This window comes from Gymnodraco acuticeps, unplaced genomic scaffold (genome assembly GCF_902827175.1).
Source record: "Gymnodraco acuticeps unplaced genomic scaffold, fGymAcu1.1, whole genome shotgun sequence".
Taxonomy (NCBI): domain Eukaryota; kingdom Metazoa; phylum Chordata; class Actinopteri; order Perciformes; family Bathydraconidae; genus Gymnodraco; species Gymnodraco acuticeps.
Window position 1 is genome coordinate 4,313,849 of NW_022992126.1, and position 18,593 is coordinate 4,332,441.

General features: G+C 41.4%; 2 protein-coding genes across 3 annotated transcripts in view; both read left to right on the forward strand.

Moving 5' to 3' along the window:
* si:dkeyp-118a3.2 (protein Ycf2) overlaps nucleotides 1-16,231 on the forward strand; it is a 53,450-nt gene extending 37,219 nt beyond the window's left edge. The window contains exons 2-7 of the mRNA XM_034203452.1: nucleotides 8,690-8,961; nucleotides 9,361-10,566; nucleotides 11,341-11,658; nucleotides 12,360-12,477; nucleotides 13,102-13,212; nucleotides 15,329-16,231. Coding sequence (XP_034059343.1) covers nucleotides 8,898-8,961; nucleotides 9,361-10,566; nucleotides 11,341-11,658; nucleotides 12,360-12,477; nucleotides 13,102-13,212; nucleotides 15,329-15,503 — 1,992 coding nt within the window. The 5' untranslated portion in view covers nucleotides 8,690-8,897 and the 3' untranslated portion in view covers nucleotides 15,504-16,231. The remainder of the gene's footprint in view (nucleotides 1-8,689; nucleotides 8,962-9,360; nucleotides 10,567-11,340; nucleotides 11,659-12,359; nucleotides 12,478-13,101; nucleotides 13,213-15,328) is intronic.
* tyrp1b (tyrosinase-related protein 1b) overlaps nucleotides 1-18,593 on the forward strand; it is a 47,088-nt gene that overhangs the window by 24,370 nt on the left and 4,125 nt on the right. Inside the window, exons 1-3 of one of the 2 annotated variants that reach the window (XM_034203454.1) lie at nucleotides 16,575-16,736; nucleotides 17,606-17,964; nucleotides 18,219-18,327. In XM_034203454.1, the coding sequence (XP_034059345.1) occupies nucleotides 16,675-16,736; nucleotides 17,606-17,964; nucleotides 18,219-18,327 (530 nt within the window). In that variant the 5' untranslated portion in view covers nucleotides 16,575-16,674. Of the gene's footprint in view, nucleotides 1-16,574; nucleotides 16,737-17,605; nucleotides 17,965-18,218; nucleotides 18,328-18,593 lie in introns of those variants that run through there. The other variant, XM_034203453.1, reaches the window with a different exon arrangement.

Consider the following 18,593-nt stretch of genomic DNA (forward strand, 5'->3'; position numbering starts at 1 on the left):
ACAACAACAATGCACGTAAGGTCTCTCGCTCGCTCGGGCCACACATACACACACCCTCCCGGTCCTCCAGATGGCCAGTCGGTGCCTTTATATATACAGTCTATGGTCGGTGCCTGCCGGTGAGCGTGGAAGTGTGGTCTGCCACAAGCGGCTGTCAGCATCAGCTTGTAGATGGTATTTTAAACTCGATGCGCTCTGAAACTACGGGGCGGCCAAGAAAAAAAATACACATGTGTTAATCGCGTTAAAATAATTAGTGGCGTACATTTTTTTTTGTTATCGGTCTTGAGAAGCAGGAAGTTATCGGTATCGGTTTAAAAAAAACAATATCGTGCATCCCTAATACATATACATTTTAGTTTATGATTCAGCCTTGGGTAAGACTTTTATAGTATATGGCTATGACACCCATAATGCTAAACGGGAGCAAATGTTACTAGGGGAACCAATTATCCCAGTGGTGGCCGCCGGAGCTAACGGAGCCGCAGAGGGCTAGCTCCAGCCGGCGTCCCGGAGCTAGCCCACTGCGGCTCCGTTAGGTCCGGGCGGTGGAGTCCGTCTTTTCTCAACGTGTGAATGACAAGCATTAAGAATAACAAAATATAGCTAATTCTCTTGCAGATTGTCTCATTTGATTATGAATGTAACGTTTATATAGGGGAACTACACTGTTAGCAGTAACTTGGTATGCATGTATTTCATGTTAGCTTAGCTTCTTAGCCTGAGCTAGCTCTGTTTACTTCCAGTTCGGAGGCAGCGGGTCCCGCCTCGGCTCCGCCTCTTTGCCCTTATTTGGAGCAGGCGGGATTAGACTCTCACGTCACAGTCGAGCCGTTAGTGGCCGACTCCGCCTACTAAGGTCTTCACGGCAACTCTGCAGAATCCTATGGGTGACGTCACGGACACTACGTCCATTTACAGTCTATAGCCCCGCAGTCATCCGGTTCGACCTGACTGCGGGTTAGGCAGACTGCGGACTGCCTAACCCCCTAATCCCACCAGGAGCGTCTGCGCTGCGCTGCGTTGTGCTGCGGCTGCGGCGTTTTTAGCGATCGCGGCCACTCTAGTCAATGGGTGCTATTCCACCAGACACGCTGCGCCGCGCTGCGCCGCGGCTCGAAGCGTCCCAGAAGCTCATCGCCGCAAGGAATTTCTAAAATATAGGATGAATCCTATTTTTGACATGGCGCAGCGCGGCGCAGGCAGGAAGTGGAATGTTCATCCAACAACTGCGAGGCTGCACACACGACGCTCCGCTTCCGCAACGTTTTGAAACGCGCCTGGTGGGTTAGGATGCAGGAGGAGGTCGCAGCGTGGCGCAGCCGCAGCGCAGACGCTTCCAGTGGGATCAGGGGGTAACCCTTAGCGGGGTCGGTGTGTAGCGTGCTGCAGCAGTCTGCTCTGCACGCAGGCTTCCTCCAAGTTTACAGTAAAACAAACTGGTGGTGTGACCAATGGCCATTTACAATTATTAATACTAATACTATTATTAGCATTAGTCTATATTTTGGTTGAAACTAAGCCAGAAAAAAAAAAAAAAACATAAATAATAATAAAAAAATATATAAATAAAATCGATTTTTAAAAATAATATTCGATTATGGAGACTGTAACGAATATTCGAATAATCGAATAATCACTGGCATCCCTAATGAATACCAAGTCCAAGTCAAGTCTTTTATCAATGTTAGTCAAGCAAGTCTCAAGTCCAAAAATATGCGACTCGAGTCCGACTCGAGACAAGTCATGTGACTCGAGTCCCCACCTCTGATCATTACCCACAGGTGATACAATATGGTAGAAGGGATTACTTTCCTTGCCAGTAGATGGCGCACATTGGCATGTCTTTACCTGTACATTTTCTCTGTTTATGCTGTTAGTTTGCTTGCCTAGAAAATGGCTCAAGTGTTAACATCCACAAACTTTGACATCATCATGAAACAACGTTTTTTTTAGGTAACAAATCATCTTGGAAATACACAACATTCTTTGGTCTTGAATCAGCTTACAGCAATGCAAAATAAGACATACCCTAAACATTTGTATTTTTCCATTTTTAAATCAATGTTGTTTGACTTTAATTTGATCTAATTTCCTGTCCATTATTCCTCAAATCAAGTTTCAAGTTGAACACTTTACTGAAGTGACAATATGCCATGTTTTTCAGTTGTTAAAGTTGGTCAGTTTGGACAGTGGACCAGGCTAGGGTTGAGGTTGGATACTCCCCTCCACTGCCCCGTTTTCATGGAGAGCACATCTGAAATTCCAACATTGACATGTGAAATACAGACAGCCACTCTTATGGCCTCACAGCAATACACAGGAGCTGCTCCTCCCATCACTAAACATAGACCAGGTTCAGAAGCTACATAACCATGCACCAGTTTTGCCCCGTCCACACAGAGACGAAACGGAGACAAAAACTAAAATGAACCGTTGTAATTTTCAAAAAAGTCTTCCGTCCACACGGAAACAGCTGAAGAAACGTGTCCGTCCACACGAAAACGCTCGACCCGCTGGAAGCTGTAGTACATATGCCGGGCCTGTAAGTGGTGCTGTACTTCCGCCACAAAATACACCAAAAGCAGCGAATAAGACCCCCCGAGCATGGTTGCCATGGTTGCCTGGTTGCCCTTCTGTTTATTCTCCGCGGTGGATTTAGCAACATGTAGTTCATGTAGTTCTCCACGTCCAATTGTTGCTGATGGTTGTGGTAGAGGAGGATGGTCAGTAGCGTCTGGAGCACGAACGCAACCCTGTGATCCGCCATCGTTGTTGTTGTTGGCGAAACACATCAGCAATGACGCGGGGGTGAGCAGGAGAGGTGGGGAGACTATGGCGTCATCGTTTCAAGAAAAGTATCGTGTAGGGCAGCGTTTCCGCCTGGGGGCGTCTTGCCGTCATTTGACGCCCTTATTCAGCTCGGAATGCCCTGAACTCGAGCCGAGGGCGTCCAAACAAATTAATAATTTGAGAGAAGATCGAGAGTTTTTATCGCTTGAAATGACGAAAAGGAAAAAAAGGACAAGGACATCCCTCGGCAAAGGAGTCTGGTGGGATTATTTTTGGAGTATTGAAGATCGTTTCCCCGACATCGGCGGTGCCTGCCACAGGACAACACGGAACGTGCGCGATTTGGACGCGATGAGCAGGGGGGTGCTAGTGGAGCACGCGTGTGAACTGCGAGCGCCGGAGCCTCGCAGCGGTGAAACCGAGGCTCCGTGGTAAACTGTGGTAACATGACTCACTAAAAAGAGCTGGAATTTCCATCACATGGAGCCGTTTCGCCCCCCCAGAGCGTTTCGTCCCCAGACCTACCCACTTTGGGAGCCGTTATCAAAAGGGTTTCGGGCTCCGAATCCGCGTTTCCGTTTCGGCCTCGTGTGGACGAACCGTCTATACCAGTGGTTCCCAAACTTTTTGTGCCCAAGGCACACCAAAGGACAAGTAAAAATCTCAAGGCACACCTATTGTGCAAAATAGCCCTTATAACACGTGTTATCACTCATATCATATAAAATATCTGTAAATGTGCATAATTATTTACTAATGCCAAATAAAATGTGACAAATACAACTATATTACTCATGAAATATTTATTAACGAAATATTTCAGAAATTAATTTGAAACTTTATCAAATTAGGCTTCATCAAAGCAGCAACACACTCATTTAAACCAGACAGGTCACAAAATAAAAAATGAGGCAAAGGAAACTCAGCAGAAATTCAGCGCAGAGAACTGTCAATGCAAGGAAGCTGCATTGCATGGTCCTGAACTACAAATTATAAATGTAACATTTCAGCAATCAGCATTGAAACATGTGCTATTGTAAATATTTTTGCCGATATATTACACTACTTCGTTACTATCTACATAAAGTAACTCGTTACTTTACTCGCCGAGCACGTACGAACTGCGCATGCGTGAGTGGCAATAACTTTCCTTACCAGCAGGCGGCGGTAGTGTGTATTTGTCATTCAAAACAGGCAACAACCGGAAGACAGAGAAGAAGAACAGACTACGTGATATAAACAAACAACAAATAGCGTGTGCGGTAGCTTCACCTTAGCATGTGTTTTTTGCAGGTGTTTGTTGAGGTTTGACGTGGTGTTTCCAGCAGTAGATAACAGCTTCTGGCCTGGACACAGTTTGCACCTCACCGTCACATTCCTGTCTATTCTTCGGACGAACTCAAAATAATGGGCATACCTCCACCCCTCGAGAGTTATCGCTGACTCAGCCATGTTTATGCAGCATTGCACGTGGAGATGTGGACGCACAAGTCGCGCAGATTACGTACATATAAACCTACAAAGTACTGATATAGTACATTAAAAAGTAATTATTTTTGTGTAGTTGTATATTGCAATAATAACGTATGGTTGTCACAAAATCCCACGGCACACCCGGACTTGCCTCACGGCACACCAGTGTGCCGCGGCACACCGTTTGGGAACCACTGGTCTATACGATAGAGAACGTTAGCGGATTCAACTGATATCGTCTCCGTGTGGGCGGGGCCTTAATGTCACAATCCTCATTTTCATTTATTAATTAACCTATGACCCCACCACTTAGGTGCTTTAGGAGAAGCCATTACTTTAGGGAGAGAGAGTTGTGTTCATTGACTACTTATTATTTAAATGCAAAAGTATGTGATTTAACTTTTAAATTGTTTCTACCTCTTCTAACAAAATCCAGAAACCTTGCACTGTGCTCTCTAGTTTCCAATATTATATAACATGTATATTAAGAGTTCCTGGGGACTTTTGTTTGTGTGCGTGTAGGTGTGTGTGTGTATGTGTGTGTGTGTGTGTGTGTGTGTGTGTGTGTGTGTGTGTGTGTGTGTATGTGTGTGTGTGTGTGTATGTGTGTATCTAGCCAATATACAGTATGCATCAGTGTAATAATCCCCCTTTCCAGCCCAGTCACAAGCTAAGTAAGAAGTGCTACTGCCTGGTAGCACAAAGCACAATGTGAAGCTCATGTGACTGTATTAACCTTTCAGACCAAATCTCCTGCAGTCACGAATGAGAGAAAGCAAGCAAGAAAAAGAGGTTAGAGAAAGAAAGAGAGATCAGAAAATATAAAGTTAAGATCTCCAAAGAATGCTACAAAGTAAGCAAGAAGAAAACAATTCAAAAATGTTTTGTTGTTCCTCTGAAGCCCACAAGACTGAGTTTCCATCTATGGTTTGTTTTGTGACAGAGAACAGAGACTCTTGAAATGCAGAAGTGCATATTTGGCACTGAATTGTCAAATAAATCGAATTGAAGCTGAGATCACTGTGAAACACCCCCCGCTGCTTCATACGCAACACAAAGACCACAGAGAATACAACTGACATGTTCTTGTACCAACAATGACAGCTAAAAAGACTCTATTATTTCTGTAGTTAGTTTTATAGCTTGGAGCAAACTGTCAGTGTTCATGCTGAGGGGCCAACGAGATAATAAGCTGGTGGGTCTGTGAAATTCAATGGTTTGATGACACATGTTTATAGTTTTGTCACACTGGTCTTTTGGCATGAGAGTCAATGGATACTTTGGTCAGGATCAGCTGATTTCATTGAAAGAGAAGTTACATTAAAGATTCCAAGAGCGGCGACTATTATTGGGCATTATTCAGGGAAATTGTATCTGAAAGCCATAATATGTTTTCATAAAGTGGAGGGGGCAGTGGAGGGCAGACAGTATAAGGAATATAATGGGACGTACTTGATATTTTGACTTGGAGGGAAATTAGGAGAATTTCACATATTTGATTTTACAATCATTTAATACCTTAAACACATTCCCACTGACCCAGCTATCAATGAACAGATAGTTGAATTTATGTCAAGATTAAATTGTGATATACACAGTTGATGGTAGGGAACATTTAGATTGGCAATAATTAATTAGCTTTAAATGTAAAGATGGATGGATCAAAAGTCATCACATTTTGACTTAGGGGAGAGTAAAGATGAGCCACTGGGAAAGTTTACCCACCCCCTTTATCTAGGCAACTGTGCACATGTTTTTGTCATGTGACCCATCACACCCATCATTACAGTTTGTGGCTGTGGTGAAGAGAAGCAAATGGTAAAGTGGTAAATATGTTTTTTTTCACAATAAACCATGTTTTGCAGTCAAAGTACATTGTCAGGTATGATTACTATTATCTCAAAGCAAATGTATCCAGGTCTACAAAATATGTATCATACATTTTGGTTATTTAGCAAGGTGTAAAACCATGAGAATAACTTAGCTAAAGATTAACATGAATGACTAAACTAGACTCGTTTTTACAAGAAAGTGGCTGTGTGGGGCAATGAGCCAGATGCTTTGGGGTCAATTGAGCCAGTGGTTCAACTTAAGGCACTGAAGTTAAGATAGGTCTTTGTAGTATACAATGGTATTTCAATGTAGTTTTACACAACTGATTAGTTTTTTATGTTTTTGTTGGGATAATACTGAATGTTCCTTCTATACATGATAACAGAGGCCCTACGTAGCTTTGTACGTAGCCGGATGTATGACTACATGGATGACGCTCATGAGACACTGTGTTGAAGTTATGATAGCTAGTTCCTAAGATTGGCATGATGCCCCTAGAGAGATAGGCATATGATTGTCATGTTTATTGCTTACGCAGGCCTTAGCTAATCTTAACTAATGTCAGAATACTGCTTTGAACCAGTATTCTTCCATCTTGTTGACTGTAACACCCTCTCTTGTATAAGCATATCAAGGATTCTACTCTGGGAACTATTTGTCCCATGTGATGACTACTTCCATTCTTGCAAGGATAATAAATACATGTATCCTGATATTGAAGACCAAGCCGGTGACGAGTGATATTTTTCTAACAGTTTTAAACATTGTAGAAAAGCTATTATGCCAAGAAAGTCCCAGAGAAAGACTGAGGAGATTGAGTAATTATCAATGACTAGCCTATATAAATCATTAAAGTACATTTACAACAGACTGGTACAGGTGTTTCCAGCTACATTTACAAGAATATCTTTTAAGGGCTGTTAGTTCATTCTGATTCTGATTTGGCTCCTTCATTCTGGTTTTACAGGTATACATTCCCTCCAAACATGATTTATAATGCTGACACAACAGGTGTCACTACAGTGCAGACTCCAAAGAAGGGAGTGTCAGAAAAAGGATGATATATATATATATATATTTGACTTATGCTCAGGTTTAAACTTGAAAAGTCAATTGGTAATTTTAACCCCAGATGGCTCAAGTTACCCCTTGACGTGGATCAATGTAGCCCTTAGATTGGTCAATTTAAGTCTTATTTTAATGGCCCTTTGTGAGAGATGCATTATTTTCATTTTCATTGACAGAAGACATCATGAAACAACAGTTGTTGTCATTTGACTTCTATCAAATATTTCCTTGCCATGAGTACAGTAACAATTGGCTCATCTTACCCCACTCTCCCCTATTATACAGTCTGTGGCTTCAACTAGTGATTTCAAAAACAGTTTTCTCAATTGACACTGATCAAGTCTGAACGACCTTACTAGCGGCTCTTTAAGGCACAGTGTTATCTTTAGCTAAATGTTACGTCAGCATGCTTACAATGACAGAGCTAACCTGGTGAAGTTTGGCAGCTTTAATGTTTATAAAGTTTATTAACTTAGTTTAGTGCAGTCCAAAGTGGGTAACTATATCACTGTAGTTGAGATATTTCACTCAAAGCCACATATGTCAATCTGATGTTGACAATGGAGGAAAAGTCACCAACATTTTAGGATTAATTTTCTAGGATTCTTTTTTTTAATCAATTTTATGTAAATAGATCCTATATTTGTTGAAATACTTCAGTCTGGACCAATGTAATAGACAGAGATCCACAGTATGACCAAACAAACACTTAAGAAGTGTAAGTGCATTTTACGCTGGGGGATATGTCAATGATGCCACCCATATATATTTTAATTTGTGGTGTTGTTTAGAAAACACTTGTCAATGCCTTTGTAAAAAAACACGAGACATTTATAGATATATTCCAATTAATGTAACAACCACTATCATTATTGTATTTCGACACTTACCATGCTATTGTGAGACTAAACAGGCACACACAGACATCCATAACATAAACACTCCCCGTATTACATTACATTATAGACATGCAGGCCTACCTTACAGTTAGAAACAATGAGGCATCACCATGCCATAGTAATCTTTGCCTTGTGCACAATACTAGTGACATAACAAAACAGTATATTGTAGTGTTGTATAGAAGACAAAAAGGCAATATACTTTAAAGTGATAAATAAAAGCACTTTTGACACACACAAAAGGAACGCCATTTCACTTACTCTGCGTGAAACACTTTCTCAAGAGAATATTCATTTATTTCAGTGTGATATTATTATAATTTACCGTATATGTATGCTACACACATATCTACACTGTCTAGCTCTATGTCAAGCCCAAATGGTAGCATCACTGACCCCCCAAAGTCACAGCCCACCTATAATTGCTCTCTCAGAGTTCAATCTGTGTGTGACATGCCGCCCAAGCTTCACCACAGCCCTTGTAAGGGTCTCAAAATCATTTGACACTTTAGTGCTACTTTTCTGCCCCCAACTCCCATAGAGACACCTGGCGGTATGGAGACACCTCAGGGTGGCAATATTTAACATGGCGATGTTCGTTTTTTCACCCTCCCTCCTTTCAGAGTCACCTGCTAACATAACCCTCCCTGCCTGGGCCAAATGTGCTGTCCAACTATCTAGAGTCTACACACTCAGTGTATCTCTTGCAGAGGTGTATACACTCACACAAGACCATTGAGTAAAATTGAAGTAACAAAAAGAAGGAAGGAGGTATTTTCCTGGAAGACACTGGGGATTTTTTGGAGTATTTCTTTTGTGATCTCTAAAATCATGGAGTACTGCTTTTTGAAAGGATTCCTTGTGGTTTTGTTGATACGGCAATGCACAACTGAAGGTAGGTTGGATTTTCAATGTGACGATATATTTGTATTTTGATGAAAAGAGTAACACCTACACATTGACCACTCATTTATTCCCAGTAGCCTTGCACCTAGATCTGATGTGGTCGTGATGTGATTGTTCCATTTATGAATAATTATATAATCAACCAATCATTAAGAAATCAACAACATGCTGGTATATTTCCCATAAGGTTATTTGCAGTGATTATGTTGCTACATATGGCACTATATATATTCACCCCACCACTGAAATCCTTTGACTTATTCCCCTAGTTGCCAACGTTCCTTTATCGATAGTATCACATACAGCACACCATGTATCATATGTTCCAGGTGTGTCACAAGTTAACAGCAGCTACAAATCATCGAACATATTTGATACTATCTCCTAGATCTCGCCACATCGATCCAATCGTCCTCAGTGGTCACCCTGCAAGATGACCAAGCCCTACTCCAGGAACCAGAGCTGCCCCCTGCAGAGGTTTTGCCTGTGGTGGCCCCCCCTAGCCTAAAAGAGGTGCAACAAGCTGTGCAGGAGGCCTCAGAGCAGGTGGAAACTCATGGGGCAGAGGAAGTGCTGAAGGACCTGTTAGAGAGGGTGGTGGAAGCTGCACTGGGGCAGGTGGAAGGAGGAGGTGAAGCAAGAGCAGAGGAGACAGTGGTGCAGGAAGTGGTTGTGGAGGATGAAAATGAAGAGACTGAAACTGAAATCAAGGCAGAGGTGTTGGAGCAGGCAGTGGAAACAGAGATGGACGGTGGAGATATGGGTGCAGAGGAGGAAGATACTATAGGAGAGACGCAGGATGTAGCAGGGGTGGATGCACTTGAAGATGAAGCCGTGGAGGGCAAAGCAATTGTTGAAGGGGAGGGGGAAACTGCAGTTGGATCTGATGTGGAGACGATAGAAGGTGGAGAAACTGGAAGAAGAGAGGCAGAAGGAGTGGAGGTTTTGAATGAATCTCTAGACACTGGGGTCAGTCAGGAGATTGTTGAAGAAACTGTTGCGGCTTTGGAAGAGACAGGAGAATATTTAGCAGTTGAGGAAGCAGGGGTGGAGGACGGCGAGGAGCAGGTTGTGTTGGCGAAAGAAAAAGGGGCAGCTGCAACAGAATCAGAGGAGGTAGAGGAAACTCCAGATATTGAGGAGGTGGCAGGAGGGGAAGAACCTGAGCAAGAAACTGTGGAAGAGTCTGACCCTAGCCTAGTGGCTGATGTTGAGGATGTATGGGAACAAGAACAATCTCAGGTAGATGTTCTGGAAGGTGAGGAGATAGCACCACCTTCTGATGATTATGACATAGAGACCACACAAACTGTAGTCGGAGAGCCAGTTGAAGAGGACGAGGATCAGAATAACATAGTGAAGGACAACCAAGGACCGGAGGTAGAGGACGAACAAGTCCATTTAGTGGTGGAGGAAGGTGCAGCTGAAGAGGTAGAAGCAGAAGGTACAGAAGCAGAAGGGGGGGAAATACACGGAGAGAGTTTAATCATAGAGGAATCAGTGGCATTGGAAAATGAGGGGGGTGACCAACAAGCAGGAGAAGAGGAGCAGATTGCTTTGGAGACTTCACATGGCAGTGAAAAAGAGGAACAAGGTGAGACATGGGTAATTCTTTCAATGGAATTGAAAGCTGACTTTAGGATTCAGTGTGGAGGTCTGAGACCACACCCTATTGAATATACAAACAATGTCTAAAACCTCAGAATCCAAAACAAAAAGCTCCATATTTTAGCTTCCCAATTATCTCTACTTTCAGTACATTCTTATCTTACAATTATCTGAACTGTTGAATATGTAAAACCTGTTCATAATTTGGGTCACGAAAACCTAAAACTAAAACGGCAATGCTATTTGCCTTTAAACACGCAGTTGCATTGTTTGCATCTTAACCTACTTTAAGAGAGGAAAGCTCCTAAATGAATATTATACAGTAAGCCCCTTCAATACATTTTCAAATATCATTGGTTCCCACCATCTTATGTCCACATTTTGGCTGGATGGCAAATGAGCATGGTTTTGAAATATTTTCTGCAACCTTTTGTTAGAAAACATTTGAATACATGTTTACTTAGAATATTCTGACATGAACATGAATAATTTATTTGTCAAAACTTCTTAAATTCTCTTGACTATCCCAATGAGAATTGGTCCACATGAAACTAGACTGATATCATACTGTATGCATTCTTCCCAGTAAAGATGAATGTGACACTGTGAATAAGCTTACAAATCATGAAGCACCTTCAAATCTCTGCTGCAGCACATCTATGCATTATTCTACATTCCATAGGTCCACTCGACAAACCCTAAACCTTGACCTCTTGGCTTCATTTTCATGTATGTGTCACATACCAAACCCCTCTTCTAGAAGTGCTGGTGATCTCTGCCTCAGAGCTGGAGGAAGGTGATGAAGCCACAATAGAGCAGAGCCCTGAACACCAGGCTCCCACCCCCAGCCTGTCTCTGGTTTGGGTGGAGACTGGAGAAAATACCCTTCTTGATGAGAAAACTAACAATGGCAATGAGATCATCACCCCTACTGAAGACCTTTTGCCACTTGACCCTGTTGAGGTCCAACCTACACTGGGTAATTCTGTGAAGGATGTCCCAGCTGAACCCGTTCAGACAGAAATGGAGGAACCAGGGGAGGCCAATGAGCTGGTGGAAGATACAGCTGAAAACACAGGTAAAATAAAACATGAAAACATTTACAATTCTAAAGGTAAACACAACATATCACAAATGACTCCTTGGGTTCATATTTACTCTTCTGGTTTTGATTTTACTGTCTCAAGTGAGGGAAAAATGATATGTACTGCAGCTCTCAAGTGTAGTTTCAGAACTCGCAGATCCAACTATAAATGGGTGTTGATATTACAGTAGATTTTCTGAAGCTTAAAACTTGGGTAGATAAAGCAGAAAAAAACATCCTGATTCTGCCTGCAAGATATGCAGATGGCCAAGTTGATGTTGTTCCACTTGAATAAACAGTTAAGCAGGCTAACTACATAGTGACTGCTGGGGGAAGACCAAACAGTTGGGAGCACCCCATCATAAAGTAATATGCTATTTTCTGGCTCCCTGGAATATATAAGAAGTATTTACTTTGTGTTGTTTCTATGCCCCTATGTATCACATACATGCCCTTTGAGATGGCACAATTCAAAATAGCTCGATGGTCGATTGTGTAAAGTGACATGACAGTGAAAAACAGGATTTATCTTTCATGGAAAAATGTCATTTAAAAGGCTAAAAGAGTTTGGGGTTTCAGAGTACAGCTTTCTTTATGTGCAAAAGAGAGACAGTTGATTCAGTTGTAGTAAAGCGTAGTGCATCATATGTAATGTTTCCTACTCTATGCAATCATTTTTTATCCTCTCTGTCTAGAAACAAGTGATCTGGGCCTGGATGCGTGGAAGATTGTGGCTATTTCTGCCACAACCTTTTTGGTTTTGGAGACCGTCATCATGATTGTCTATATCCTCAAATGTCGTAATAAAAATAGGTAGGTACCTGTACCTGTGTACTCACATAAAGGCCTTCATTTTCTGGTGGATTGTTATTACAATCCACATTTCCTTAACTTAAATACTCCCCAACTATTAGCAGATACTATTTCCTGTAGCCTGCCATTCAGTGACAACATTTAATAAGACTGAGCTGAACAGAAATATATTTTCATTACAGCCCTAATTTTACCACACTGTAACGTGAATGTGTTCTGGCAAAAACATGCTATTGGTCTCTCTTTTTGTATGAATAGAAATCGAAATAATAATTGCATTCACACTAGTACCAACCATATCCCAGTTCCTCTTCTCTAATAGCTGAAATAGGCAATCTAACTGCTAGCAGAAGTACCAACAGTGCTGTAATAACAGATGGGACTTACAGCTTGATTGCTTCTGATGTTGCCAAAGCTACAGCTAACATTTCCCCACTGAAAGATGATGACATGGGGAGACTTTGCTAAGTATTGGTTTAGTATAGCTCTTTGGGACATTTCATTGGTAATAGACTCTACAATTTATTTTTGATTGTTTTTCTACAGGACCCTTTGAAGCATGTAGTTAATTTTAAGACAGGCAACAGGAATATATGAGATTTTGTTGTGTGTGTGTGTATGCAGTACCCCTGGCCTACAGCGGGCATGTGAGGAAGGGTGTGTTGAACCGGAGGCAGCTACAGGAGGGGACTGCAGTGATGACACACTTCCTGCAGGCAATGGGGACGCTCAACAGTATGTCACACATAACATATTTTTATTTCTATCTATCTATCTATCCATCTATCTATCTATCTATCTATCTATCTATCTATCTATCTATCTATCTATCTATCTATCTATCTATCTATCTATCTATCTATCTATCTATCTATCTATCTATCTATCTATCTATCTATCTATCTATCTATCTATCTATCTATCTATCTATCCATCCATCCATCCATATCTCTATCTAAATAAATACAAAATTATTAACACAGATTACACTTAATGACAAAGATCTCCAAACATTGTGATTAACTGGGAGCTGAAAATACCACATGCAGGTATTTCTGTTAAATCGTTGACATGATCTCACTGAGCTCAGACAGCACGCCGTTGCTAGGCTTTTCGTTCTCTCACAGATTTCTCCTTAGAGTCCGATGTTGTTGTTACCACCAAACTACAGTATCAGTTGTCACCAACACTAGCCGGATGTCAGATTTGCCCATTTCAGTCGACTAAATGTTGTGCACTGACCTGAAAATGTGTGGTTCATAGGAACCACCAGTTGTGTGCTTCTCAGCTGATTCCCTCCTGGCTGTTTTGTAAGCTATGCACTCAGGAGGCTGCTCACTTGGTCACATGAGAGTGTGAGTCCTGTGAACTCACAGCATTAACGGGTATTAATACTATTCTTCCTAATCAGACTAGCAGGCTCGGATCAATAATAAGCTAAAGGTGTGTGAGGCAGTGACCATGTGAAAGTGTGGGGTGAGAATGTATGTAAAAAATAAATATTCTATGCATAGAAAAAAAATACTCATATGCATACGTATGTGATCCACTGAGACTGTTAAGTATGTTAGTGAAAGTGTACAAGACACAAAGTGAAATCTGATGTGTTCCTGTGTGCACAGACGATAACAAAGCATCACTGAATTATTAAACAGTTGACAGAGTCATCTTGGAATGTGTCCTTGTTAAGAGATTTCATAGCAGCAGTGACAATCCAGTTGTCATTAGAGAAGGGAAACTACTAAAAAGTCTGCCAACAACACCAAAAGTCACTTTCAGAAATCTCAAGTGTCGCACCATTTTCCGAAGTATCAACTCAAAAAGGCATAAAGCGCTGCTCCCTGTACACACAAGGATGTCAGAAGCCTCAATGCAAAGCAATCAAATTCAGTGAGTGCAGGTGAACATTGAGATCCAGTCATGTAAATTGTGGAAACTTAATATACTTCTTTAGCTTAAAGTCTTTACCCATTTAGAAATGTAAGGAAACGGTTCTTTGTAAAGCAGATAAAGAAACAAAGCTACTGTTTGTTTTAGGTGTTTTATCTTAGTTACACTGGTCTCTTTCCCTCGCTCTACTTGGGTACATGCATCAACGCAGGCAGTTGTTACAGAAAAGAAACAACATTTCTAATTAAATACATTTGAGAATAACAAAACCTTTACACGATCCAAGCCCAAAGCCTAACAAATCCGCTCCAACCTGACCTAGAAAACCAACTTTGCCGGGTAACAGAATTATATTATCGCAACTTGCCAGATGACAGCAGAGGAAGTTATGAATTCCCTAAATGTATTCTTGGTGAGATGCCGCCCTTCAGCGTACATGCTTGAAACATTTGGAATGACATTAAAGTGGTGGTTTGCATACCCTTGAGAGTAATTCAACTAGGGCATTGCAAAGTGCATTCAGCATTTCGAGAAATTCTTGCACCCAGGACATTGTAACCTGCAATACAATAATGCTGAATTATCTATTTATAACGGGTTGTGTCATTACCTCCCAGCGTATCTCCGTTCACAGTTTGTAAGCTTCTCCATCTGGTGCACCATTAAATAAACAGACCTAGCGGTGTATTAGCATTTGCTCGCAGCACCATTATCAACAGCAGTTCAACAAACATTATGAAAACACCAAATTAAGTTATGCTTGTATTTGACTGGTAAGCTCAGTGTCCCATCAGAATGAGCTTTTCTGTATTATGTAAAGCAGAACGATTGTATTCTCCTTTGGAACAGGTAGCTTCTATATTAGGCACTCTGTCAGTGAGTATTACTGCTGTCAAACAGTCTATTCTCTTTCTGCAAACTGTTAAATGGATGCCAACTGCGCTTCTGTCCTCTCTTCCAGGATAGCACCATTTGACCCATCTGATGTGGTTTCAACCCTGGCCCAAAACAAAGAGCAGCATGAAGAGGAGCATGCGACAGCCATGTCCGACCTCCCGCCCCGCTCCGCAGAGGAGTCGGCCAACACTGGAGCAGGACCAGACTCCTCACAAGACCTCAGGACTTCCGTTCTCTAGGGGATCCAACAGTTTTGTCTGTTCCTACTGTATCTAAATAAAACCCAACAAGCCACTCTCCATCCATGCACCCAATCCTACTCCCCCAGAAACCCAATGAATTACCCTGTATTCTCGAACCTAACCCACACAGACAGCCTTGGATTCTGACTGTAATAACTACTGTATATGTAACACATTTGTATTTGGTGTTTATGATTGCTTGTCTGTCTGTATGAGTGTAAATTGAAAGAAAAAGATACTGTCACATATTTGGCATGTGTGAACATGTAGAACTAGAAGTGTGCATTAACAGGTGAGCACACTGTGAATGTGTGAACAGGAAGAAAATGTTTTAAAGTAATATGTGCATGTATGAGAGTGTGCGTAAATGTGATAAAAGTGAGTTAAGTTAGATTTCTGTACGTTCTTTAGGATAGAATGAAATTGTTAGGTAAATGTTATTCATGCTGGCCACATCAGTCACGCTTTATGAAGCGTTTGCAAATAACGTAAAAGGGGCAGTGGGTTTGATACATTCTCCCATTTTATTGGCAATTCTGAAGATGCTTTTGCAGAAGCAAAGACATCTGCAAAGTCTCATTGAAATGTACACTGGGTAACCATAATAAAAAAAAGATTTTTACATTATTGACATGAAATTTAAAATAGATTTTTATTCTACATATTTTTGACCTATTTGTCATCATTAGTGATTTAGTAGTACCAAATAAAAATGATAATGTTGACTCTCTTCTTTCCTTATTGCCTCCCAGTATGGATCATTCTGTACTCTGCAGAACACAATCTGAATTCTACAGTTATTTGAGCTCACAAATTAAGTAATTAGAGGAGGTAAATTACTAATTTGTGCGAACAAACTATCATGAAGTATTCTCTACAGATTACAAACCATCTCAATGTTGTTGAAAGTAATTACATTTGCTCATGTATGACTGATGCCATCTCACAGTTATTCTTTTATTGTGTGAGAGACCACACAGACCGGCGTCATTTGGGTTATGATCACAAGGCATATGAATGCTGTGTGTGTGTGTGTGTGTGTGTGTGTGTGTGTGTGTGTGTGTGTGTGTGTGTGTGTGTGTGTGTGTGTGTGTGTGTGTGTGTGTGTGTGTGTGTGTGTGTGTGGCCTGGTCATGCGCTCAATAGCTATTTAAGCCAGGAGAGGGAAATGGGCCGACTCTCGGGTCCTATTGTTCTGAAGAAAGAGAGGAGCAGCATGCACAGTCAGAGGTAGGGGAAACATTTTACACTGATCCTTTTTCCCATAATGAACTGTAATATGCATTAAGTCTTAAAACTTAACAGTGCAAATGATTGCTTCAGCACTGTTTAGAAACTGAAAGCGTATAATGTACAATTAAGCTATTGATAACAAATAAAGAATTAAAACAAAGTTTTGTTTTACATGAGGATAGACAACATATTTAAAAAAACAGCTCATGTTGCTCTTGTTGAGTACCATTTTGGTAGTGATTTCAATCATTTATGAAATACAGTATCTCAGCAAACGCTCAACGTGTAAAGCATTTTCTCCACGTTTTCTTTTTGCTTGAATGGGTAACTTTTTTTCAGTGGTGGTTATCACTGTTTCGTTGAAAGTAATTGCTCCTGCCAAACTATTAGTCACTCCTTCATTCATTCCTAATCAACAAGCCTCAAAAGACAAGCAAATCTTTAAAAAAAAAAAGTTGAAGCAAATCATGTCTTGCCGTCTGTCGTTGAAAGCATTTCTGAACTTGTAAGAGTTGAAAGCTAATGGCTTTGTGAGTTATGAATAATGACTCGCAGTGCCTACAAGGGCGTGTAAGAAGTGAAGTTTCAGAATGATGTTAAGACAATTTGCTTTAACAAGAGAACAAGTGAGTTGTTCTTGAGCCTAATTGAAGTCTATGTCTGCAGTGTATTGAATTTGTTGTCTTCATCTTACCAAAGTTATGCTGGGATAACCCATGGCCCCGTAGCTACAACCCTGAACACAATGTAGCTTTGAAAAAGCTAGCTGTAACAAATCAGATGAAGTTAAATCTGTAGGACTATGTTTGTGTTTCCAACCTTGTTATTTACTTATTCTCAAATGTATCCTCTCTTGATTTTGGTAGCATGTGGCGAGTGGGTCTCCTCCTGGTGACCCTGTGTGCCACCCTAACGCTGGCCCAGTTCCCCCGACAGTGCGTCACTCCTGAGGGTCTGCTGAGTGGCCAGTGCTGCCCGTCCCCTGCGGGGGTGGCAGGGGATGAGTGTGGCTCCAGCACAGGAAGAGGGCAGTGTGTGGTCATCGCAGCAGACAACCGCCGCCATGGACCCCAGTACCCTTACGCTGGGCGCGATGACAGAGAGAAGTGGCCGCTGAGATTTTTCAACCGCACTTGCCAATGTAACGGGAATTTCAGTGGCTACAACTGTGGGCAGTGTCGACACGGGCTGACTGGACCAAACTGTGATCAAAGGATCTCTGTGGGTAAGAGAATGGATGCTGCCTAAACTCAACACTGGCAGCCTGAAAATGCAATGTTTATCTTAATATTTAATATCTCGGTGGGCCTCAGAGAAATAGGGCAATATATCTGTTGAAGAAATGAGGGCAGCATTTATTGTTAGGAAAACTTCTGTGTTAATTTTTAAGAACATTTTCTTCCCTCCTTTCTTCCCTCACCTCAAAACCCCTTATTCTTCCCCCTACTGTCATCCTCCACCCCTTTAACCTCGCTCCAGTGAGAAGAAATATCATGCAGATGAGTGCAGCTGAGAAGCAGGCATTTGTGAACGCCTTGGACCAAGCTAAGACGACTGTCCACCCTGACCTGGTCATCTGTACACGACGGTATACATACACATTCAATAAACATACATTTGCTATAATACATTATTCCATTCATTTTCTATGGACTTGATTATGAGATAAATAATGCAACAAATATTTAAAATTGATTAAATGGAGTCCTTTGAAAGGGAGATTGATCTTTATTCTGCCAGTCTTCCGTCTTGTCTGTGGAAGAGACAGCTGAGCTTTGCCCAAGAACCTGCGGGCTTAGTCTAGCTGAGTCTGGCAGTTGAAAGCTGAATAATATTAGAGTGATCCCATGATGT